The sequence below is a fragment of the Spinacia oleracea genome, chromosome 6 (genome assembly GCF_020520425.1).
Source record: "Spinacia oleracea cultivar Varoflay chromosome 6, BTI_SOV_V1, whole genome shotgun sequence".
Classification (NCBI taxonomy): Eukaryota; Viridiplantae; Streptophyta; class Magnoliopsida; order Caryophyllales; family Amaranthaceae; genus Spinacia; species Spinacia oleracea.
Window position 1 is genome coordinate 129420590 of NC_079492.1, and position 21225 is coordinate 129441814.

Sequence of the window (21225 nt, forward strand, 5' to 3'; positions counted from 1 at the left end):
TAGAATTCACTCAAGATAGTTTGCTTTAAGGAAAAACAATTCTAATGGAGGCACATAGAGAGTTTAGGGTTTCTCTTGCCTTAGGTTAGAATCTGATTAGGGTAGTGTATTGGAAAACAACTTGTGTGCGCCAAGAACCGGCCAGTAATCCCCGCGCAAGCCCACCCGCACAGCCACACATGTGTTGGGCGTTGGGCCGCGTTGCTGCTGCTGCTCCGTGCACGCACGCGCGCCCAGCCGAAGGCATGGGCCTGTGCGCGTTGGCTCGCTGTAGCGCCTAGTGGGCCTTGCGCGCTTGCACGCCTTGGCTCGTTGGGCCGGCAGCGTTGCCTTCTCGTATTTGCGTCCAATGCCTTACGGCGATTATTTATCGTATACTACTTAACGATCCAATGTCGAACTATGCGATTATTCGTTTCGCGTAGCTTACGAATATACACAATACAATATACGATTTCGGTCCAACGTCATATCATATATTTATGTTTTCCAAACTAATTTTCCGAAAAACTATTAAATGAATTTCCGATTCATTTAATCTGGTGATCTGTTATATGTCGATGGTGTAACCTTATAGGTTCAGTCAAGAGTAAGTTGTGAGCCTAATATAAATTAGAACTCACTAATCGGAAGTATTGCTCCGACCAGCTGTTCCAGTCACTTGATCTCACTGAATTAATTGTTCGTAATTAATTTGAACCTTGATATTTAGACTAATGCACATTGGGTGAAGGACATATTTTCTTCAGTCTCCCACTTGTCATTCAGACACGTGTGCATTCACATTCCTTTGTCGCTTAGTGTTACTTGCTGGACATAAGGTAAGATCCAAGTCATCCTTATTAGGTCCAGAAGTGTTTCTCGGATTACTGAGTTCAACTGTTAAACTTTTACGGAAGGTTAAGCCTTAACCATTCTGAGCACGGCCATGCATCTTCTCAATATCTAAATCTCTGAGAGGCCTTGTTACACAACAACACCATATCCTATCAAGATAGGAGGACAATCCAGTCTTGTAATTTATGAATACTCACGTTGATTCATAGTATGCTCAATAACTGCTTTTATAGCCTCCTTTTACGGTGCGACGTTTATCGAGCATCAAAACAAACTTATGGTCATGCATGTTCGTTGCACGACGTTTTGTTGTCCTATTAGCTTGGAGCAACTTTTATGTTCTAAGTAGTGAATCTTGCTTAGAGTTTAAATGAGGGTTGTAGCAGACCACGGTTCGTTTTATGCAACTAAACACTATGATATTCTCCTTATGACGTACGTATAGCATTGACATTGAGAATTTGCGATAAAATCGACGTTTGGAGCAATTTTGAAGTGCTTTTCTCAAGCCCCTAAGTATGGCTACGGGCCCGAGATTGGCTTCGTACTATAATGCTTGGCATATATTTTTATCATATCCATGACGTTTTGGATGAACATGAATCATATGACTATTGAGAGTTCATGAATAGTTTGAATCATACTTGTTTAGTGCAAGGTATGTTTGAGGAACGAGTATTAATTGCTACTCGTTGTTTTGCTTTGTAGGTGCCGTATGAGAAGACATCGCTATGGTCAAGGTAATTAGCAGGTTGAAGTCTGCCTTGACCAAAGTTTAGGTGGCTCCCTTCTAGCCAAAATCGGAGTAAGGCTTTCCGACTTACTCAAAGAAACAAGCATAAAATAAGACGCATGCATATTTCAAAGTCAACGATATTTTTTCTTATTTGGTGGATTTAAGTCTGTAGAAAGAAATCAGTTAAAACTTGTAGATTTAATTCCCAATTATTCGCAATAGAAAAGTCTTGTATGTTCAATCAGTTGTTAAGGAGAAGAATGGACGTGTTGGGTTTAGCTAACCCCCAGTATAAATTAGAGAAAATGTTTTGCCTCTTTTGAATCAGACATGGAGAGGTGCATCCAGACTTGATTGCTTAACAAGGAAATGAATGAACTGATTAAGATAGAGGACATATCCAACTTTTTTTGAAAACAAAAGATTTTGAAAACATAAAGGAAGAGGCTAGATCCTTATTTAAAAGCACATTCGAGAATGTTTAAGGAAGTCACTTGACAATGCGGTCATATGGTTCAGTATAGCCTAAGATCAAATTGTTTTTTATTTTTTTTGTAAGCTTCACAAGGGTTGCTGGTTGTAGTTCTTGCAGATTATATGTAAGAAGTATCGGTTGCCCAATTCGAGATGAAGTTTTGATGCTCAAAGTTCAAAAAGGTGAAGGACATTCATGCAAGAAGAGATATCAGAGGAAGGTAAGGATAGTAAGTGCTACCCTTTGCTTTTTATAAAGAATGCTTTATTGTCTTATTTTTTTTCCCAGCAATGTTTAAGAAGACGATTAATATTACAGTAGGTGCGTCTTTTATTTAAGGAAATTATTTACGTTTTCGAATGGCAGGAAACAAGTAATTTCAGGAAGTGAATGATTCCTTTGGAAGTTATGCCTAAAGAGGCAAGTTGCTTTTATTTTCTTATCAAAGTAATTAGATTGATAATATGACCGTGTGCCTAACTAACAAGATTTTTAGCACTTTTGCATTTAATGACTTAAGTTGAATGTTATGGATCCATGTTTTAGTCACTTTTAGCCGGAGTGGGCTGAGTTCGTTTTGCTCATAATATATGTCCAAAATGAATTTAGACTAATGTGGCCGCACCTTTTAAGGGTTGCACGTAGTTCTGATTTTTGATTCCGAGTTATTCTTTTATTATAAATTCACCTTGATTTGCGCAAAATTGCAAAAAAATAATCGAACACTTAAGCACATGCGTTGGAAAAATCCAGCGCACAGCTTGCCCGCGCTATAATTTTCTAGCGCTCACATGCCAAGCGCCAGTACTTTCTAGAATTAGGCGGTTGGTATGCGCGGTTTTCACAGAACTCGATTTATTTTCACGTTTCATTTTCTAGTTATTTTGCAAATCTGATTAACTTCTTATTGCCGAGTGATTGGTGCTCGATTTTCAGGTATTCCCGAGTGGGGGTTTCTCTTTTTATTTTATTTTTTATTTTTTTTTATTTTACGATTTAAGAAAGATACAGGTTTATTACTTCACCTCAAGGAGGGATTTTCCGGGGTTGAAATGTGGTTAAGCTCGGGGTCCAAAAAACTGATAAGGCTCAAAATTTTCCATTATACCCTTAGTTAGTTTGACAACTGGACTTGGTGTTTGATCTTGTTTGGTCCTTGCAGAACTTCATTGTTTTTCATTCTTCATATTTAGTTTAAGGACTTTTTACTTGATTGGTTACTTCACACCATTGCTGGATTCTTTCTTTTTGGGAATAGTCCTTAATGTCCACCATTGTTGCCCTGCTCATTGTATTTCGAAAAAAAATTACTTTAATGTCCACATCAAATTGATATCATCTTCAAAAGAAAAAAAGTTTAGTAGTCATCTACCGATACATCATCTTCGTTTATTAAAGCTCAAAATTGTTTGATTTTTTCTTTTAAAAGTTTTTATCTGAATTTTTATTGTTTATAGCTTTAACTGATAAGAGTTTTCCCGGCAACAATGGTAGGCGTGTAGGTGATGAAGGCAATTAAATTGTTGGATTTGCGAACAATAAGAGATGATTTTTTTCTTTTTTTCTTTTACGTTTAGTTTGATTCTAGACTTAGAGGTTTCCTCCAAACCCACCCCCCGGGTATGAGTAGGGGTGCGCATGGTCCGGTCCGGACCGAAAATTGACCGCAACCGGACCGGAATTGGACCGGACCAATAGATTCCGGTCCGGTCCTCGGTCCTTGAAAATATACGATTCCGGTTTTTCGGTCCGGTCAAAATCCGAAATTTCCCAGTCCGGACCGGTGACCCGGAATATAATTTAAAAAATATAAATTTTAGATAGAAGAGCCCAACTTGTAACCCACATACATTAATCTCCCTACACAAAAAAAGACTTTGGAGATTTTTTTGTATGTCATTGACATTTATCCCCTTTAAATTAAGCTTATGATGTGATTTATGACATACTTAAAGAGAAATATAGGTTGTAGAAAGATAAAATTGTAAAAACAAATTGAGTTTAAGATTATAAATCGCAAAAATTAAAAAACCCTGATCCAAGCCGGTCCAAAATCGGACCGGACCTGAATTTTCCGGTCCGATCCTCGATCCGTGAATTGCGATCCAACCGATTCCGGTCTAATCCGGTCCGATTTGGATCTGTGCACACCCATAGGTATGAGAACCCGATACCTTGGGGTTTGGAGGGTGGCCCCCCCGGGTATGAAATTTGCAAAAAACGATGTGGTATGGGTTTGACTGTTTGAGTGATTCTTAAACTATAACAAACCCATAACTTGTGGTGAACCAAACGCCCTTAGTGATTTAATTTCCATTTGTCTACTTGGGCCAGGCCCGGTTTCGTATATAGGCTATGCAAGTGTGAAATACAGAGTAACTGCTATCTTCTTCTTCGTGAAGCTTCTTAGTTCCCGCAGCCAACCTAAATTCAGTTTTCTGGCGGAAAAACTTTGATACAATTAGCAATTTTGCTTGGGAAACGTGAATATTAGACTGAAATCTCGTTTCCTACAGTTTCCGGGATGATTTCAGTTTCAAAAACGTCTCTACTTTTCCGAAACGGTTTTGGGGCGTTCCGAAGCGCGTTTCACAGTTTCCCCGTTCCAGGAAGTGTCGGAAACGGTACGTCGTGATTTTTTTGGCGTTTCCGTGCAACGTAGGTGCTCATTTTGATTGACTTTAATCGAGGACCGGCATTTTAGATTTTGGGTATTTTATTTTTGTGCCTTCAAATTTGTAAATGAAATGATGGGTTTTGCTACTTTGTCAAATGGTTTTGCTCTGGGTTTAGATGTGCGATGTGCTTGGGTCGTGTTGTGTTTGTGGAGTTTGTTAATAAGTTTGTGTGTGAATGGATGCTGGGTTAGGTCATAATTTCATGTTTTATTTGCAGATACTGCGAAGCAACTTACTGCGAAGGAACTGCATGATCAAATTCTTAAATCTGTAAATGTCGAAAGATCTGCACCGCGAAATGCATGGTTGTGGTCACTCACTGAGAAATGTACAAGCCGGGATGACATTAAGCTTTTGTTCAACGTTTTGCAGCAGCTTCGTATATTTGTTAGCGTCTTAAACTCTTCAAACTTTTTTGTTTTCCTCCTTCAAATAGTTTGATATGGCTATAATCTAAATCCTCCTCTGTGCAGCGACTGTCAAATCTCCGGATTCATGACAATTTTAATTGTAATCTGTGCCAAGAAGTTGCAAAGGCGTGTGTTCGAGCTGGGGCTGTGGATTACGGTAGGCACCAGTATTACCATTTTTTTTTTAAATTTCTAGAGAGTTCAGAAAGTTTATAGTCTTAATTACTGTTTGCCGTTATATGGTTACAAAGTTTTGGGACTACTGTGGGATTTGGGTAGTGAATTCATGTATGTGAAATAACAATTGACTAGTGGAGTGATTAGCCGGAAATTGAAAAATAATGGACAATTGGTGGACAAGCTCATGCTCCCACATTTTTTGTTTAACCTGGGTTATTAGTTTTCCTTTGGAGGTAACTAGGAGCTCTCATCAAACAGATTGAAAGGTTAAAAGGAAAGAAGCATGGGGCAACATCGATGAAGCACAATATGGTCCAAAAGATAGTTGATTGAGGTTCTTGAACCTGAATATCTTGCATTTATTTTATATCCACACTTGCCTATTGACCCATCTAAGTAGCTTTCAGGCTAGTTATAGTTGTATACTCCAAATATGCTTGTGGTTTTTTAAAGATTTTGTAAACGAGTTGAAGTTAGAATTTTGATTGGAGATAATAGCCACCAATTGAATATTATAATAGGTTATAAAAGACTGTTAGACTCTAATTCAATTTTACCTCGACTACCTTTGATGGTGAAGACACAATGGTTAGTCTTCGCAGTTGGGGCTACCTTTGCCGACTGGAGTAATGCTGATTCAGGGATTTAAACGTTCGCGAAGGAGTGGGGAAATTTTTGGTGGTTAAAGAGCACAAAGAAAATTTGACAAGAGGGAGAGAAGTGATAATAAAAAAGGAATAAAAATTTGGAATTATAAGTTTGTCGGTGTAATTTTTTTTTTTTTAGCAGTGTTTTACTATGTTTTAGATTTGGATCAAATCCAATTCCAAATTATTTTATCTGCCAAATACGTATTTGTTCCATTCTATAATTTTAAATGAAATACTGATTCCCAAACAAACCGCCAAAGGAATCATCTTATGTCCTTTGCCATCATCTTAAAATCATTTTCATACTTTTTGTAGGTCATCCTTGGCCTTTGGAAATTTGGCAATTGAAAATGTCATCCATGGTCCTTAATTCTACTTGAAAAAATCAATTAATAGTACCCATTTCAGAGGTAGAAAATTTGACCTGAAGCGAATTTCCAGTCTCTTTACTCAACATTGCTGGAACTTTGTTTAACTATCCCTCTGTGTAATGCATCTACTTGCTATTTGATGTCTGCTTGTGTAATGCATCTACTTGCTATTTGATGTCTGCTTGACTGTTTCTTTATGTTGCCGATTTCTATTAACTCATTGATCTGTTATGAGTTTTATCTCTCATTGGTGGTTATGATGGACTAACCGAAGTAACTTATCACTTGCTTATGAAGAACTTGAAGTGAGTCTAGGAAGGCTTAGGAACTTCATAGCAAAGCATAGTTGTGCTGACAACAAATGAACAACCTGAGTTAGTTGCAAGGGTTGGGAATTATTTCTTTGTTTTTTATTCTCGTCCTTAGACTCCCCATTAAATTAGATAGTCCTTAAATTGTTATTTAAATTGGCACATTTTCTGTTATTATGTATGATATATTGGGCGAAACGCTCTGTGATGGCTGAAAGTTTTTGGCAGCGCTGTAGCATTTGGTTCTATAGAACCCAATCTTCAATGTGTGCCACCATTCAATGTTATTCTGTGGTTATATTCGTAGAATGCATTTATCTGGATAAGTCCCAACATCTTTACTTCTTCTTACTTCATCTTTACTTTGTTCTTTTCCCGACTTGTTTGCTTGGCGCCTTGGCCCTCTTATGTGTGATGATATTATGTGTGTTCTAACCCGCTTTATTATTTGATTGCAGGAAAGAAGGCATTATGTAGGCATAATGTATATGGTTTGACTCCTACCGTTGGTTCTGCCAACCAACTATTGGTGCGTACCCAAGCACACGTGTGGTAGATTTGGTGCTCACTTGAGTGTTAAGTGCCTTTGATTTTTGCATGCAAGTTGACCTATTGTCTTATATTATGCAGTCTTATGCAAAGGCACAGAAAAACGTTAAGCTCATGGTGGACTTAATGAGTCACCTTAAAAGTAATAATTTACCATTACAACCTGGAACAGCAGATATTGTTTTCAGGTACTATATACATCTTTGTTTATTGTTCAGTCATTACGAAGAGCTTATTTACTTGTGGATGCACTCGTGTATGATGTATTACTTTTAAATGAGTATTACTGCTTTTTTCTGGTTCATTTATATGTTAGTGAGAAGATTTACTAAGTTTCCTTTTCTTTTAATTTTTTCTTAAGAGAGAGTAGGATTGTTTCCTTTCCACGGAGTAGAAGATGGTCGTCCCGTTATCGCTTTTGGGTCAATTGGAAACAACCTCTCTGCACTTGTAGGGGTAAGGTTGCGTACACCCGACCCCCTCGTACGCCGCTTCTTGCGGGAGCCTCTTTGAGGCAATGGGGTAATGATAATGAAAAAGAGTAGGATTGTTTGTTTCCAATGTAAATGAATGTCATTTCATTTTATTACACACTTCCTCCGTTTCTTTGCACCATTTGATGTTCACGCTTGCCAGCGCAAAACTCTTAGTATGCATTAGCTAAAATTATACAGAGTTGATATTTTGAAAATATATACTGTACAATCTAACAAGAATACAAGATCCCACATGACTATAATTCATTATGTATAAATCACAAAAAGTTGATAAAAGAGATTGTGTGAATAGTGTAAAATTGCAAATGGTGCAATAATAAAAAACAGAGGAAGTATTGTGTTTTTTGTTGTTTCATACTGGTAAGAAAAACCACGTTTTTGCTTGTCCAACAAGTGTAACAACGGACAAACCAACCCAACCCATTATTAGGATCTCGTTGTGAGCATGTTTGGGAGATGAACGTGCATGGACATCATGGTATCTTGACCTTTGTTTGGATTGTTAGGGGGTGGAAACCAATGTTACCCTAAGGTTGTAAACGACACTTAAAGAGTTCATAAAAGACTGCCACATTTTCCTCCCTACTCCTTACCTCCCTTTTTCTTTCCTTTCCTTTCATTTACTTCTATTTTCTTTTGATTCAATAACTTTTCTTGTAAGGAATCAAACAAAAGAAATCTATTTCACGATTGTGTTTCCCTTGAAAATTGTTTACTATGGAAAATATGTTCCGTATAACCGTACAGAGCTCAAGTGATGGTAACATATTACTGCACTCTCTGTTTTAGTATAATCACAATACCAACTTTTGTCCGCTTCAGAGTAATTGTACACTTCCTCTATTGGCAAGATCCCACCAACATTTAAATGTCTCTCTCTCCCTCTCTCTCTCTCTCATTGCATGCCCCATTAATTTGTGGAAGGTGTGTGAAAAAAGTAAATAAAAAAATGAAAAAATAATCCCCTCATATAGTCAATTAGTCATATGGATGATAAACAACAATATCAACTTTACATTATAAAGTTACCACTTCACATAACTTTACATTATAACAAGATTGGTTGTATATTCAGAATGTGGGGTTTGGGAAGTCAACGAGAAGTGGATGGTTTGGAGAAATGCTGTGTTGGTGACCATGTAGAGTTTCTGATGGACTTGAATGGCCGTAATTTTTGAAGCTTTTATCTTGTATGATTTGCTGGTGGACAAATGAAATTCGTTAGCATCTTTTTGTGCAAAGCAGCTAAAGGCTTTTAAGGATTATTCAATCGGGAAGATTCAAAGGAATCGGATTCGTTTGTGATTTGTCTTTGGTTATCCTGTGAGGATATCTTGTCCTCTTGCTGAAAACGTTTTCTTGGTTGATTGATATGATAGTCTTTCTTATCAGAAAGAAAGTAGATTATCTATCTACTTCATCTATATTGTACAAAAACCTGAATCCCCTGGTGTTGTCTTCCAAAATTTCAACATTTATTAGATGCAACTTCACCTGCCAACACAATACATACTGTCGCTTGTTATCTGGAATAGATATATTGAACTCATCTGTAGTTATTGCCAAAAGAATAGGGTTCAAAGGTAACCTGCTGTTTGTTGGTGTAGATAAAAAAAGTAAAAAAGTATTTTGTAACTTGACTTAGCATTGTAATATGTCATTTACCTTCATATGGTGTTGTAATAATTCAATTGTTTGTAACGGCCTAATGTGAAGCTGCTTGTTGCCCAATGGTTACCTTAGTGCTTCTGGATTTTTTTTAGAAGCTTATACCCATATTGTCTGTATGGGAAATATAGTTTCCGATTTTCATTTATCGTTCTCATCTATGCTAGGATCCTACTTATAAACTCAATAATGCTGCATCGTTTACATCTTCCTAAATGAAATAACGGTTTTATGGATTCTGCGCGGTATAACTTCATATCTGTATGACACATTTGTATAGGTGTAGCATGAGTTTGTAGGTGGATACCGCGGATTGGCTTGTTATGTACTTAATTTGTCGCAAATTTCTTATATTGGTTAATTAGTGGTTAATTAGTGGTGCTGGTGTATCAGAAGTTGCATTACTTTGTGTGAAGCTTGAAGTGAATTGGATAGGTTCAGTTTTTAACATGTGCTTTGCAGATACAAATTTACCGTAACTATAGTCATATTGAGAAAGATTCTTGGTAATGTACATGAGCTATTATTTTTCCGAAAAAAAGAAAAATGTAGATATGCTAGGTGAATTTTATGCTTGGTTACATGCAGAGATGGGAAAACTCTTGGCTTGATGCATTACTTGGAGAGCGTCCTTTGTTATGCTTTTCTGATGTATTTCGTGTCAACTTGCAGCATTTGTTATGATGCTAATAAATGGGAGCTTATTTCCAAGTACTCCAGAAGGTTTGTCAAGGCTGGAGTCAAATTGCGGAAAACTGCATTTGACATTTGGATGGAATTTGCGTCTAAGAGAGGTTCTTATGTGTTTTATGTTGGATTCTCTTCCTTTAATTCCTTATTATGTCCTTGCTGAATATGGCTGTGTGTGTGTGTATGTGGCAAGCATCCTCATTTCACCTTGAGGAGTGCAACCAGCACTCTTCAATCCTGTTCTCTGCTGTAATATAGACTGAGAGGATCAGCCGTATAAGAAACTTCTCTTTGTTAGGGAGGGGATGAATCTGTCTTTTTTCTAGAATTCGGTTCTGCAGACTGAAAAATTATTGCGCTCACAAGTCATAACCCATGTCACCTACAGTGGGTTTCTTTCTCGAATCAACTTCACGTGTTTTGGCTTGTCTTTGCTATTTGGACTGTATATTGTGCTGGAAAAGAAAGTAAATGATCTTTGAAAATATCATTATATGATGACAAAACTAGTTGACAAGTACATCTAATGACAATCATACATTTTGACCTGTCTGTTTTGATGTAAGCTGGTCCATTTTTGGCAAACAGTATTATGTAGTCAGGATTTTGAGTGATGTGTGGAGTAAAATCTTATATAGTCATACGAGTGTCGAGTTTTCAAGCAGCATTGTCAAAATGTCAAGTATGTTCTAATATAAAAGGGTGCTTTGTCAAGTTGTAAGACTTGAGATTCCTTCTGTTTAGACTTTAGAGGCGAGGCTTGGATTGAGAAGCTTTGCCGAAATAGAGTAAGCCAAAATTTGGGTTTTTGCAGTGTCATCCTACATTCTCCGTACATCTCAACATAGTTTTCTAAGTCTTGGATCTGAATTTGCTAATTCTTACACTCCGAGGGGAGGTTGGCAAGTGTTAATGAAAATTTATTTTCGGAAATTGAGTATCTCTATATACTTCTGAATGCTCGATATTGGTGTGTCCGATTCGTCAAATCAAGGTACTGCTTGAAGTTAATGTGGGTGCATGCAGGGGCCTATCCCAGTATCTTTTCTCTTGGAAATCAAGCTATCCTTCGCCCTCCGCCTGAACCTAGTGCTGCTGCAGCTTTGTCCAGCTGATAGAGTGTCCACTGCCAACCAGCAACCTATTTATTTGAGGCAAATTAGAGCTGAGTATACGTACTGCAGTAAGGTTTTTTTTAATGAGATGAAGTAGCTGTTTGGCCAAGCTCTTACAACTGTTTTTTGGGGGTGAGAAATAGAAATTAGGCCAACCATAGCGTAAGGAGAAGTAGAAACTAGCTTTGTTGAACCCAAAAGTGTTTCTAGGGGCTAGAGGAGTAGAAGCTACAATTCAGAGCTTCTCAAAAGAGCTATTTTCCCAAATTAATAAAACTGTCATTTGGACAATGAAGTCTCTGATATTAGAAAGAATGGCCACCCTATCCCATCTTAAATCACCGGTTCCTTTGTTCTTATCTGTTTTCATATTCCCTCAGATCTTTCTCTCTCATCTTCCCCATGGTAAGTCACATCTCTGTATCCTAATTGTACACCAGATCTCCACACTTTTTCGAATGGTGAATGACAACAGGTCAAACTGTCCAGACAAAAAGGGTTTGGAGAGGACAATAATGGAGGATCAGACTAAGCAACCGAGAGATTGAGGAGATGAACGGATCTGGGGCCTTGAAAGAAGGTTCTTAATTTGGAAAAGCTTGGGGGGGGGGGGGGGGACATGTTTTAAGTTTTGGAAAAAGAAAGATTGAAAGCAAGGGTAAAGATGAAGGTGGGGATGATTGATTGATGGTGGATTGACTGTTCACCAATGTTTGACAGCAAGGGGAATGAGGAGGATCCTTGTCCGCAGCACTAATCCCTAATTTTTTCAATTTTTTAAAATTTTTTGACTTGTATTTTGGTATGGCCAAACAATGTAAATTGTTTGCATTTCTTGAAAGCACAGCGGCTAAAACTCAAAATTTATGTAGAAACAGTTTCTGCCAAATTATAATTGCATTCAGAGAATGTACAATATGTATTTTTATCTTTCAAGTGCAGAAAACACATCACATAATCAAGCCTATCATCATAAGTTCTGCACACCATAATATTAGATGTAGTCTGTCTTGGTGGGTAGATATGTGGTGCATCCAATTATTATTACTACATAAGCTCTTAAAATTTACACCCAAATTAACTATTACACTCTAACTTTTACAACACATATGAATCATCCATGACACACACCACAAATGCATATCATAACATCACTTATATATATACTACTATAGTATGTCAGCTAAAAAAAGTCGGTGCACAAGCATAACTAAAGAAATATCTAGAATATTCTTTTACAGGCTGTAAAACTGATGTCTTTGTTACATTTTTCTTTTGCTCGGGATTTTGTTTATTTTGTCATCCAATTGTTCATGTAGCAAGATTCGTATCTGTCTTTTCATCAAAATTACATATCCAGCAGATGCTAGTACTAATTAACTATTTCTCATGACGAACCGATAAACGCGAAGTATTACTTGAAAGTGGTACATTATCCCTAATATAACAAATAGGTAGGGAGTTGTGAACCCGCAGCGGCCAATCTTGTACTATCGATTAGATAATTGTGGTAACTAGTACTTCAGAGGAATGGTTATTTTACCCACGTCAAGAAAATTGGTAAAAAAGCATTTTTAGTATGCCACCGTGTCTAATAATCACTCCGTATTTTAATATGAGTTACACTTTCTAAAAGCGGCCGTATTTTAATGAGTTGCGCTTTCTATTTCTCTCTCCTATGGTCCCCACACTTACTCTCTCATTTTTTTTCCCGCAATAAATAATTCACCCACTATCAATTTCTTACAAATAAACAATACGGAGTAACTCACAACCCCACTTACATCTTATTTTTATAAAATCAACTCACCCTCCTAAAACCCCGTGCCGGTCAAACCGTAACTCATATTAAAAATACGGAGGGAGTATATCATAAAATTCAGCAACTTGTCTTCAAGGTCAAAGAATCCATTGTTTTTTATCTGCTGCCTAATGGTATTACTGCATCTATTGGAATCGATTACACCGTTTAATGACAAAGAAACCATTGTCTTAGAGAATCGTCTTGTCCTTCGTAGTTTTTTTTCTCAGAAGCCCAATTATTTCTCAATGCAAGTCCTGCAAAATGGTGACAATAGAGGACATTAGTTTGAATGGGTTCCCCATGGAAAAGATTAGGTTTTTGTACACAGGAGATCTATGAAGCTGTACTGTGACCTCGTATCTTATCACTTATTTTCTAAGCATGGTTAGGGTGCTTCTTGTTACTTCATTGTATTTTGCATCATTGCAATCAGTCAAAGAAGTTTTTAAACCAACGTGTACAATTATCCTGAATTTCCTTCTGCTATTGCAGGTGATGTTGAGTCTCTGTGGAAAATTGAAAAGTCAAGATCAGATATGTACAAGCAGCATACTATCAAAAGTGGGTTCTCCTGTGCTAAGGTAATACACTACCTGTTACAAGTATTGCTGTAAGACGGTGTACTTCACCAGTTGACCTATAATTTTTAATCTAAAATTGAAATACAATATCTCGTTTTAAAGTCTGGAATCTCAAAAATTTCCCTTCTGTATTGTCGTTAAAAAAAGGGATTGATATTTGATGACTACGAAAATACTTGACATGAATAGTTCAGCAACTCATCTTATTAGAATCTCACTTATTGATTACCTAAGAAATATTGTGTTCCAAGTTGCCTACTCAAAATGTTAGTCCATGTTAAGCCGGTAACAATCCACTGTCGCACATTTTTTTTTTTTAAAAGTTTTTTAAATAAAAAGTTCCTTCTCCACCACCATGGTCATCAACCCCTCCCTTTCCTTCTGTCATAATCACTCTCCCACTCACAATAAATGCATAAGCACCCCCCCCAAGCAACCGTTATTTGCAGCAAGGATAGGCAAAGTGGGGATCGATGACTATAAAGGAGAGAGGAGTTACTTTTTTGGGTTTTAATTGCATCAGATTGTAATGGTAAGAGTGATCTTGATGGTGAAGAGGAGATAGTGCAAGTATGGTGTTGAATACGAGGTTTGTTGTGGATGGTTGGAGGAATTATTGCCGTAGTACATCCTTGGAAATTGTGATTATTCTTAGTTAATCAATAAGGATTATTGACGTAGGGAAACTAGCTATTTTTTTGTTGTTCAGGGAAACTAGCTATTTTTTTGTTGTTCAGGGAAACTAGCTAGTTATTGGCTCCTAATATTAAAAAACGTAACTAAACAATTATGACAAGCATAATGGCAAAGTAAGGACCATTTTTCCTCAAGATTAAGGTTAATCACCGGTAAGCGCTAACCATAATGAACTAGGCCATAAACAAAGTTAGGAGTTATAAACTTCCTACTAAATACAACAAACTAAATTAAACTATTAACTAACAAATACAATTAGCTGCTATGATTAGGGAAAGAGGTCTAACACAACAGGGACACAGTCCTCTCTTTAATCTCTCAAAGGCAACAGAGACACATTTAAATGCATGGCGAACTTAGAAAGAACAAGCTTGAAAGGACTTCCGCCCCATCTTTATCTATGATTCACCCCTCCCAAGATTGGTACACATTATCATGCAATCAAATCTCTCGAACTATCACCAGCTTCTCTAAGTCAATCATGCAATGCAAACATGTAAATCATTCAAATGAGCAATTGGTCAATCCACAAATACCATATATCAATCAACTATCCAAAGATTCAAGAATATGCATCAATTGGGCATCATTAATACAAGCAATAATCACATCCCAAGCCTCCAAGCAACCCTTAATCCTAAACATGATTGTTTAACACTCAGTACTCATTATTTATATCTAGAAACTCTTAAATAATCCCAATCAAATAGCCAATTGACATGCTTTTACCAAATAGGAATTAAAGTGCACGTAATAACTATGATAAGTAAATAATACTAAGTCCTTTCCCACAAAAAATAATGCAAATAATACTAAGTTAAATATCTTGAAATCTAATTCTGTTAGCGTAGTAAGAGAAAAAGATAGGGAAATTATAAACTTGTCTGTTTAGAAATTCACTCATCAGAGATAGGATCAAAACTTATCACCAAGCTATGAAAATATTAAAGCATGAGATTAACTAAAGATTAAGTAGCGAAACAAGCATAACAGGAGATTATAGGTAAGAAGTTATTATGAAGCTTCATTGATGGAAAGATTTTCAAAGAACCTCAGAACACTCAAACCCTCGCTATATCTAGAAGTTACTCTTAAGACTAAGCAAGCTCTGTTTGCGGGCTAAAATTTGGTGATATCATCAACTGTACAAGAGGGATACTTATATGGTTGTAACCCCATACAAAACAGAACCGCAAAATTACATTTATGACCTTACCCCAGGCAAGTCTGTCTTTAAAGTGTTAGCATCAGATCTGTCTTTAATTGCGTACACATTTTTATGTCATATTTAAATATATTACTACGAGGCGTATTAATTTAAGATTGGAAAACAAGCAAAAAAAAGCTTTTAAAAAATTCACATTTTGAAAACAGCTTTTTCTCGCTAAAACATCTTATAAAACATTTATCTTAAGTTTAAACCATCTTATAATGGGTTCCGTCCAACACTCCAACTTGCCTTTGAAACCATGTCCAATAATTCTTTGAGTTAGCCAATGTTTCCGAGGCATAACATTATTTTTATGAAGTAGGTCACAAGAATTTGTTTATCATAGTCTTCCCAATGTTAAAATATCCGTTGAATGTTAATTTTAATGTTAGTTAATGTAGACTTGGCAGACGGGTCATTTGGATAGGGTCCATTTAGATTGGGTTATTCCAGGTCACTTTTACTTTGGGTGGGGTTATGGTTTAGGTTTCAGGCCCATACAGTTTCATGTTTAATTTGGTTTTTTGATGGTCGGATTGGGTCGGGTATGGTCAGGACTTCGGGTCAATATCGGATTGGGTCAACATCGGATCAATTCATATCAGATTGGTTCGATCGGGCTTTTCGGGCTCGATCGACTTTTTGTGTTTGTATCAGGTTGTTTCGCTTAGATTTGGTGGTCATTCATAAAAATATTCAATTATTATTATTATTGTTATTATTATTATTATTATTATTATTATTATTATTATTATTATTATTATTATTATTATTATCCTGTAACAAATTTCTTACAAAAATGAAGGAAAAGCGCATACAGTTCGAAGTTTATTGGTTTATGGTATGAGAGTTACAGTAAACGATAAAGGTTATATTTTCACATTTTTACAAGTAATAATAATATTAAAAGTTTAAAAAAGTGTGTTATTTAGTTTAAAGTTTAAACTATTGGTAAATGTGAGTTGTTTTTAAGCTCAGCTTGACGGGTCTTCCGTTCGGATTGATTCGGGTTGATTCAAGTTTTACTGCTAAATGTGAGTTGTTTTTAAGCTCAGCTTGACGGGTCTTCCGTTCGGATTGATTCGGGTTGATTCAAGTTTTACTGCTATTTCCGGTTCAGATTACTTTGGTTCCGGGTGAAGATCGGTTTGGGTTACTTTGGTTCGGGTCAATTCTAGTATCTGGTCATTTAAAGTCAATTCAATTCCGGATCGGTTTCGGTTTTTAGGTCGGGTCAATTTTGGTTTCAGGTTGATTTCTGGTCGTCGCTTCTGGTCCTAATCGGATAACAGATCGGTCAATTGGATCGGGTCCGGGTCAGTTTTGCCAGGTGGGTTAAATAGTATGGTCTTACTGACATTAGAAGTCTTTTTTGGACAAAAGAAAGTAGTGACTATTAGGAGGGTTAAAAGCCTTTTCTGGACAAACGAAAGTAGTGACTAATGTATGTGGCAATGTTAGAGTAACCCCCTTGCACTTTTTCTTCCTGTTGTTGTCCCTTTTCCCTCACCTGTAAATTTATTTTTTTATACCTCAAAGAATCTGGAACTCTTCTCGTGGAGATCCGTTGGAAATAGTCAAATTCAGTCTAGATCTTGATGAATGGACACTTCAATTTTAATTGACGCTGCAGAGCTATTGGAAAAACATACGAAGTATTATTCTTGGATTTTATGCACTTTTTTGTTTGTTTTTGTTTGTTTGCACTGGCTATGATGTTTTTTTTTTTAACTAATGTACAGGGATTCTTGCTTGAGCAAAAGCCTGATAGTGCTGCCTCTGTAATTCAAGCTCTCAATCAGGTAAAACTGCTGCCTCTGTAATTCAAGCTCTCAATCAGGTAAAACATATGGATTCAGGCAATTAGTTAGTTTATGTACTTTCCACTTTCTTTCAGAGTTGAAAGTAAAACTGAAAGCATGCCTGCGCCCACCAATTAAAGTGACCAGTATCTGTGTCGAAATTTCGAGCCTATGACATACCTGCGAGCTATGTTAGTTGGACTCCTCATGTTACCTCAATTACCTGTGTCAGATCCTCGACACTCGGACATACGATGGACGTTGGACACTATATTTTGGACCAAAATCATAAAAGCTTCACAAAATAGCCGAGTCGGACACTTGAACACGTACATTTCTGATATGGGTAGCCGAGTACGAGTAACATAGCCTGTGAGTTAGAAGCATATCTGAAATAGTTGTGTTAGAGCGGAAGAATGCATCGAGTGCTTAGCAAATGGTTTAATCTGTATAAGAGATGTACTACTTATATGGTATTGATATGCTCACATATCCTTGATTAGCGAGTCACTTGAAATTTTTCTACATGGTGTGCATACTTGTGACTTTATGAGTACCATCTGAAAACAAAATAAATTATTATAAATTTTATCATGATGATTGTTTTTCTAGGAGGGAGACATATTATGAAAGGCCACTCTAACCTATTTGTATCGATCTTGCTGAGCTATTGAATCTGTTTAATTGAAATTATATGCCCTAGACCCTAGTACACTAAATCTCTTGGGGTTGAAATGTTATGGTGTGTTTTTATCTAAGTGAAGGTCTAATGTCGTGCATTTACTTTGCATATGTCAGAGTTTCCCTGATTCTAAAAAGCAAGGTATAATTGATGAACTTCAACATCTGGTCAGTGAATGGCCTGCCGAGGTCATAAAGCATCAGAAGCAGGACAATCGAAAGGTAATTATATAGTACAAACAGTCTGCTACCCATTTCTTCTGGTTTATTCTTATTTATTGATTACTCTAATAACTGTCGGTTATGGCTCAAGTTTTTAAGAAGTGTTAGTTATGATATTGGTACTTTGCCAAAGTAATAGTACATTGTTGTTCTAAGTGAAGATAACATGAACTGTTGAAATGTGAGAAGTTAAGTGAAGGGGTCCTTTCTTATGGAATGAAGGATAAGAGCTTAAAAGAAGTGGATAGATTACGGAAACTATTGCGTATAAGAGATCTCGACTGTCAAGTTAATGAGAACTAAAAGCATTTGTAAGACCGCGGTGTAGTGCATATAAGTGTTGTACTATTGTTTAATAATCCAAATTATGGTTGGTCTTCCCAATCCCAGCTACTCCTCCCTCCGTTTCTGAATACTTGCAACGCTAATTAAACATAGAGACCTTTCCAACCTTTTCTATCTTATAATTGCCATATCTTGTGTTTGCTATATTGTTCCTGGCTGTCAGTATGACATGAACAGCTTATTCGGTTAGCAAAAATAGAGTAGAAGGGACTAGGGAAGGGAAGGGGAAAGAGCGGGTTTACACTTTTCATCCAGATCATTCCAAGATTGGAAGGATATGGTTTGTAAAAGAGGAAGGTGGATGTATCCTTCCAATTCCTTTTATGATGTTTATAATGGATATGGTTTGTTTGCGATTCTTGGATGCTTATGATGTTTATTCTGCGCCCCAGCAGAAACATTTGAATTGTTTTAACTTTCTTATGATTATTTCCTCTTCAATTCTATTGAACTCACTCGCCACTCTTTGCTTTTTGTACTACAGGCTATAATTGATTCTTTGAAGGCTGATATTCCTGCTATGTTTAGCTCCCTCTCGAACATGGGTGTGAAGTCAAGTGTCAACTTAGATGACCTAAATATAGCAGAGCCCGTGTCATGTTAACTCTATTTTGACAACTGAATCAGGAAAAGCAGATATGATCATCAACTAAGATGTTGCATGAGACAGATTTCAAGGTACTGTTACTGGTACAGTAATTAGCTCACAGCTGGAGTGTTCGGCAAGTGAGCCTTGTTTCTCAACAAGTCAGTATGGCCGCTCTCACCGATTTTGAAGCTAAACTATTTGAATCTGTGGACTAATATGCAACTTTGCTTTGTTGATCATATGATGATCGAAAGGATTTGAACTTATGAACTAATGGAAGATGCGGGTAAACCAGAGTACTTCGTTTTCTTACCTCAATATTTTTTGGTAAGTCTGTAACTAGTAAGATTTATACCTCCTGATTTATACTGCCCTGTCTGGTATACATCTAAAGGAGTTTTGTTCTACTGTTCTACCTTGTGTGGCAGGTAAAAGTTTTGAATGTCGTATTTGATAAAGGAATAAGAATATTCATTAGCTTTTCCTATATTTTTTCATAGAATCCCGAGGTTCAATTTTAGTTATACTAGACCCAACACCCTACTTGTAGCAGTAGGTGGTCTTTTTAGATGTGTGTTCTAATTAACAAGTTGTATTGTTTTTTCAAATAGTTTTTTTTTCCGGATATAACTTTTGGTTTAAAGAATGTAATCAGTTTTGATTTTCTATTGTCAGTCCAAACTTGAATAGCCGAAGAGGCTGTTTGTTTTTGGAAATTGGAGCTTGAGGATGCGAAATGAGGTGGGAATTAATTGTTCCCATAGTTGTTTGTGGGAGTCTCTATTCTTTAAGGGAAAGGGAACTATCGAGATCATCAACGTAAATGATCTTTGGTGTCCCCAAGTTTAAAATATCCTTGCTAATAACAAATTATACATAATTGATAGCTTAAAATTACCATTAACAAATCAAACACAACGAAAATATGAACCCTTTAATTATTCCATGATTTATGACCAAAAATCATTCATCTTGTTTAGTTATTTTTTGATTTGCTTTTTTTTTTTGTAAGGATCGTGTGCATATAAGACTACTGGGAAACGAAGGGGTTCTCTTATTTAATTCCCATGGGGATGGTTGGGGATTGAGATGGGAATTAAGATAGACAATTTGAATTGTTTTTTTTAGAATAATTTCTTCTTTCCCTGATAATTTTTGGTTTAAAGGATGTAATCAACTTTCATTTTATATTGCCGGTCAGAACTTGAAGAAAGAGGGTATTTTGTAGAAAATGAAGCGTGAGAATGGAAAATGAGGTTGGAATTAAAAGTTTCCATGACTCTCTTGTTTTAATTTCCTTGGGGATTGAGATGGAAAATGAAGACTAATTTGCCATTAATGTATCAAAATGAAAGAATATTGAGAAGGGTATTTAGTAATTTTATCTTTTGTTCCTACTTTATTCTCAATTTTCCACCACAAGTAAATGCACACTTTTTGGTTTGCAATAATATCCAATCTATATCCTACAACAAATTCTCTTCTCCCATATCAAACGTCTCATAATGCTTAAATGTTGATTAACCTTGAAGAGACATATATTCTTTTGTAGTGTTCAACCCTTGAAGATAAAAGGACTAAGTGCATCTCCTTTGAACCCCTATTTTGTACTCGAGTATATCTAGAGCTAGGTGTATTTAAATATTCTTTTTTGCTAATGTGTGTAAGGAGTTATTTTCGGCCTGATTTGAAAATGTTTTCGAATGTTGAATTTTACTGATTTAACAATTTGTCTAGGCAAAATGCTAAACGCACCAAATTCGAATTGGGATGCTAAAAATCATAGTGCACAAAATGACTTTTTTTTTTTTGACAATCCAACTCTCATAGCGGAGCCACTTGGAGTTCATGATTAATAACGCTCCAATTTTGTACAATTGAATCATAGGAAATTTGAATGCCCCTAGGGCTTTGCATATGGTATATTGAAAGAGTTGCCACCAAATAATTTATAGTCTATTTGGAAATACTATATGACTCAAAGATAAAGTATTGGAATTGACTTAGAACCCGTTGAATTGTAAATCGTGATTTCTCGTGAAAGAAAAAGTATGACAGTGTTCTAACGCAACACTAATGTTAGCCAGAACTGACGCATAGTCTCTAGCTTACCTCTGAAAAGTTGGTC

The 21225-nt window shown here is 36.4% G+C and overlaps 1 protein-coding gene across 3 annotated transcripts; it reads left to right on the forward strand.

Moving 5' to 3' along the window:
* Positions 1-4380: 4380 nt before the first annotated feature.
* LOC110787543 (uncharacterized) lies at positions 4381-19763 on the forward strand. 3 transcript variants are annotated; one of them, XR_008923436.1, is made up of 11 exons: positions 4384-4672; positions 4944-5113; positions 5200-5293; positions 7107-7177; positions 7279-7385; positions 10035-10156; positions 13464-13552; positions 17201-17260; positions 18059-18163; positions 18993-19424; positions 19526-19763. XR_008923436.1 is itself a non-coding variant. In XM_056831565.1 (10 exons), the coding sequence occupies exons 1-10, from the start codon at positions 4573-4575 to the stop codon at positions 19110-19112; spliced, it is 1038 nt and encodes a 345-aa protein (XP_056687543.1). In that variant the 5' UTR covers positions 4384-4572; the 3' UTR covers positions 19113-19763. The 3 variants fall into 3 exon arrangements, 1 of the variants encoding a protein (XP_056687543.1); XR_008923437.1 differs by lacking the exon at positions 19526-19763 and having other exon boundaries at positions 4381-4672; positions 17201-17298; positions 18993-19026; XM_056831565.1 differs by having other exon boundaries at positions 18993-19763.
* The last annotated feature ends 1462 nt before the right edge of the window (positions 19764-21225 follow it).

Coding starts and splice junctions, on each gene's coding strand:
- LOC110787543 (XM_056831565.1), top strand. CDS start 4,573: ATGATTTCAGTTTCAAAAACGTCTCTACTTTTCCGAAACGGTTTTGGG. Junction 4,673..4,943: donor TCCAGGAAGTGTCGGAAACG/GTACGTCGTGAT, acceptor TTTTATTTGCAG/ATACTGCGAAGCAACTTACT. Junction 13,553..17,200: donor GTGGGTTCTCCTGTGCTAAG/GTAATACACTAC, acceptor ACTAATGTACAG/GGATTCTTGCTTGAGCAAAA.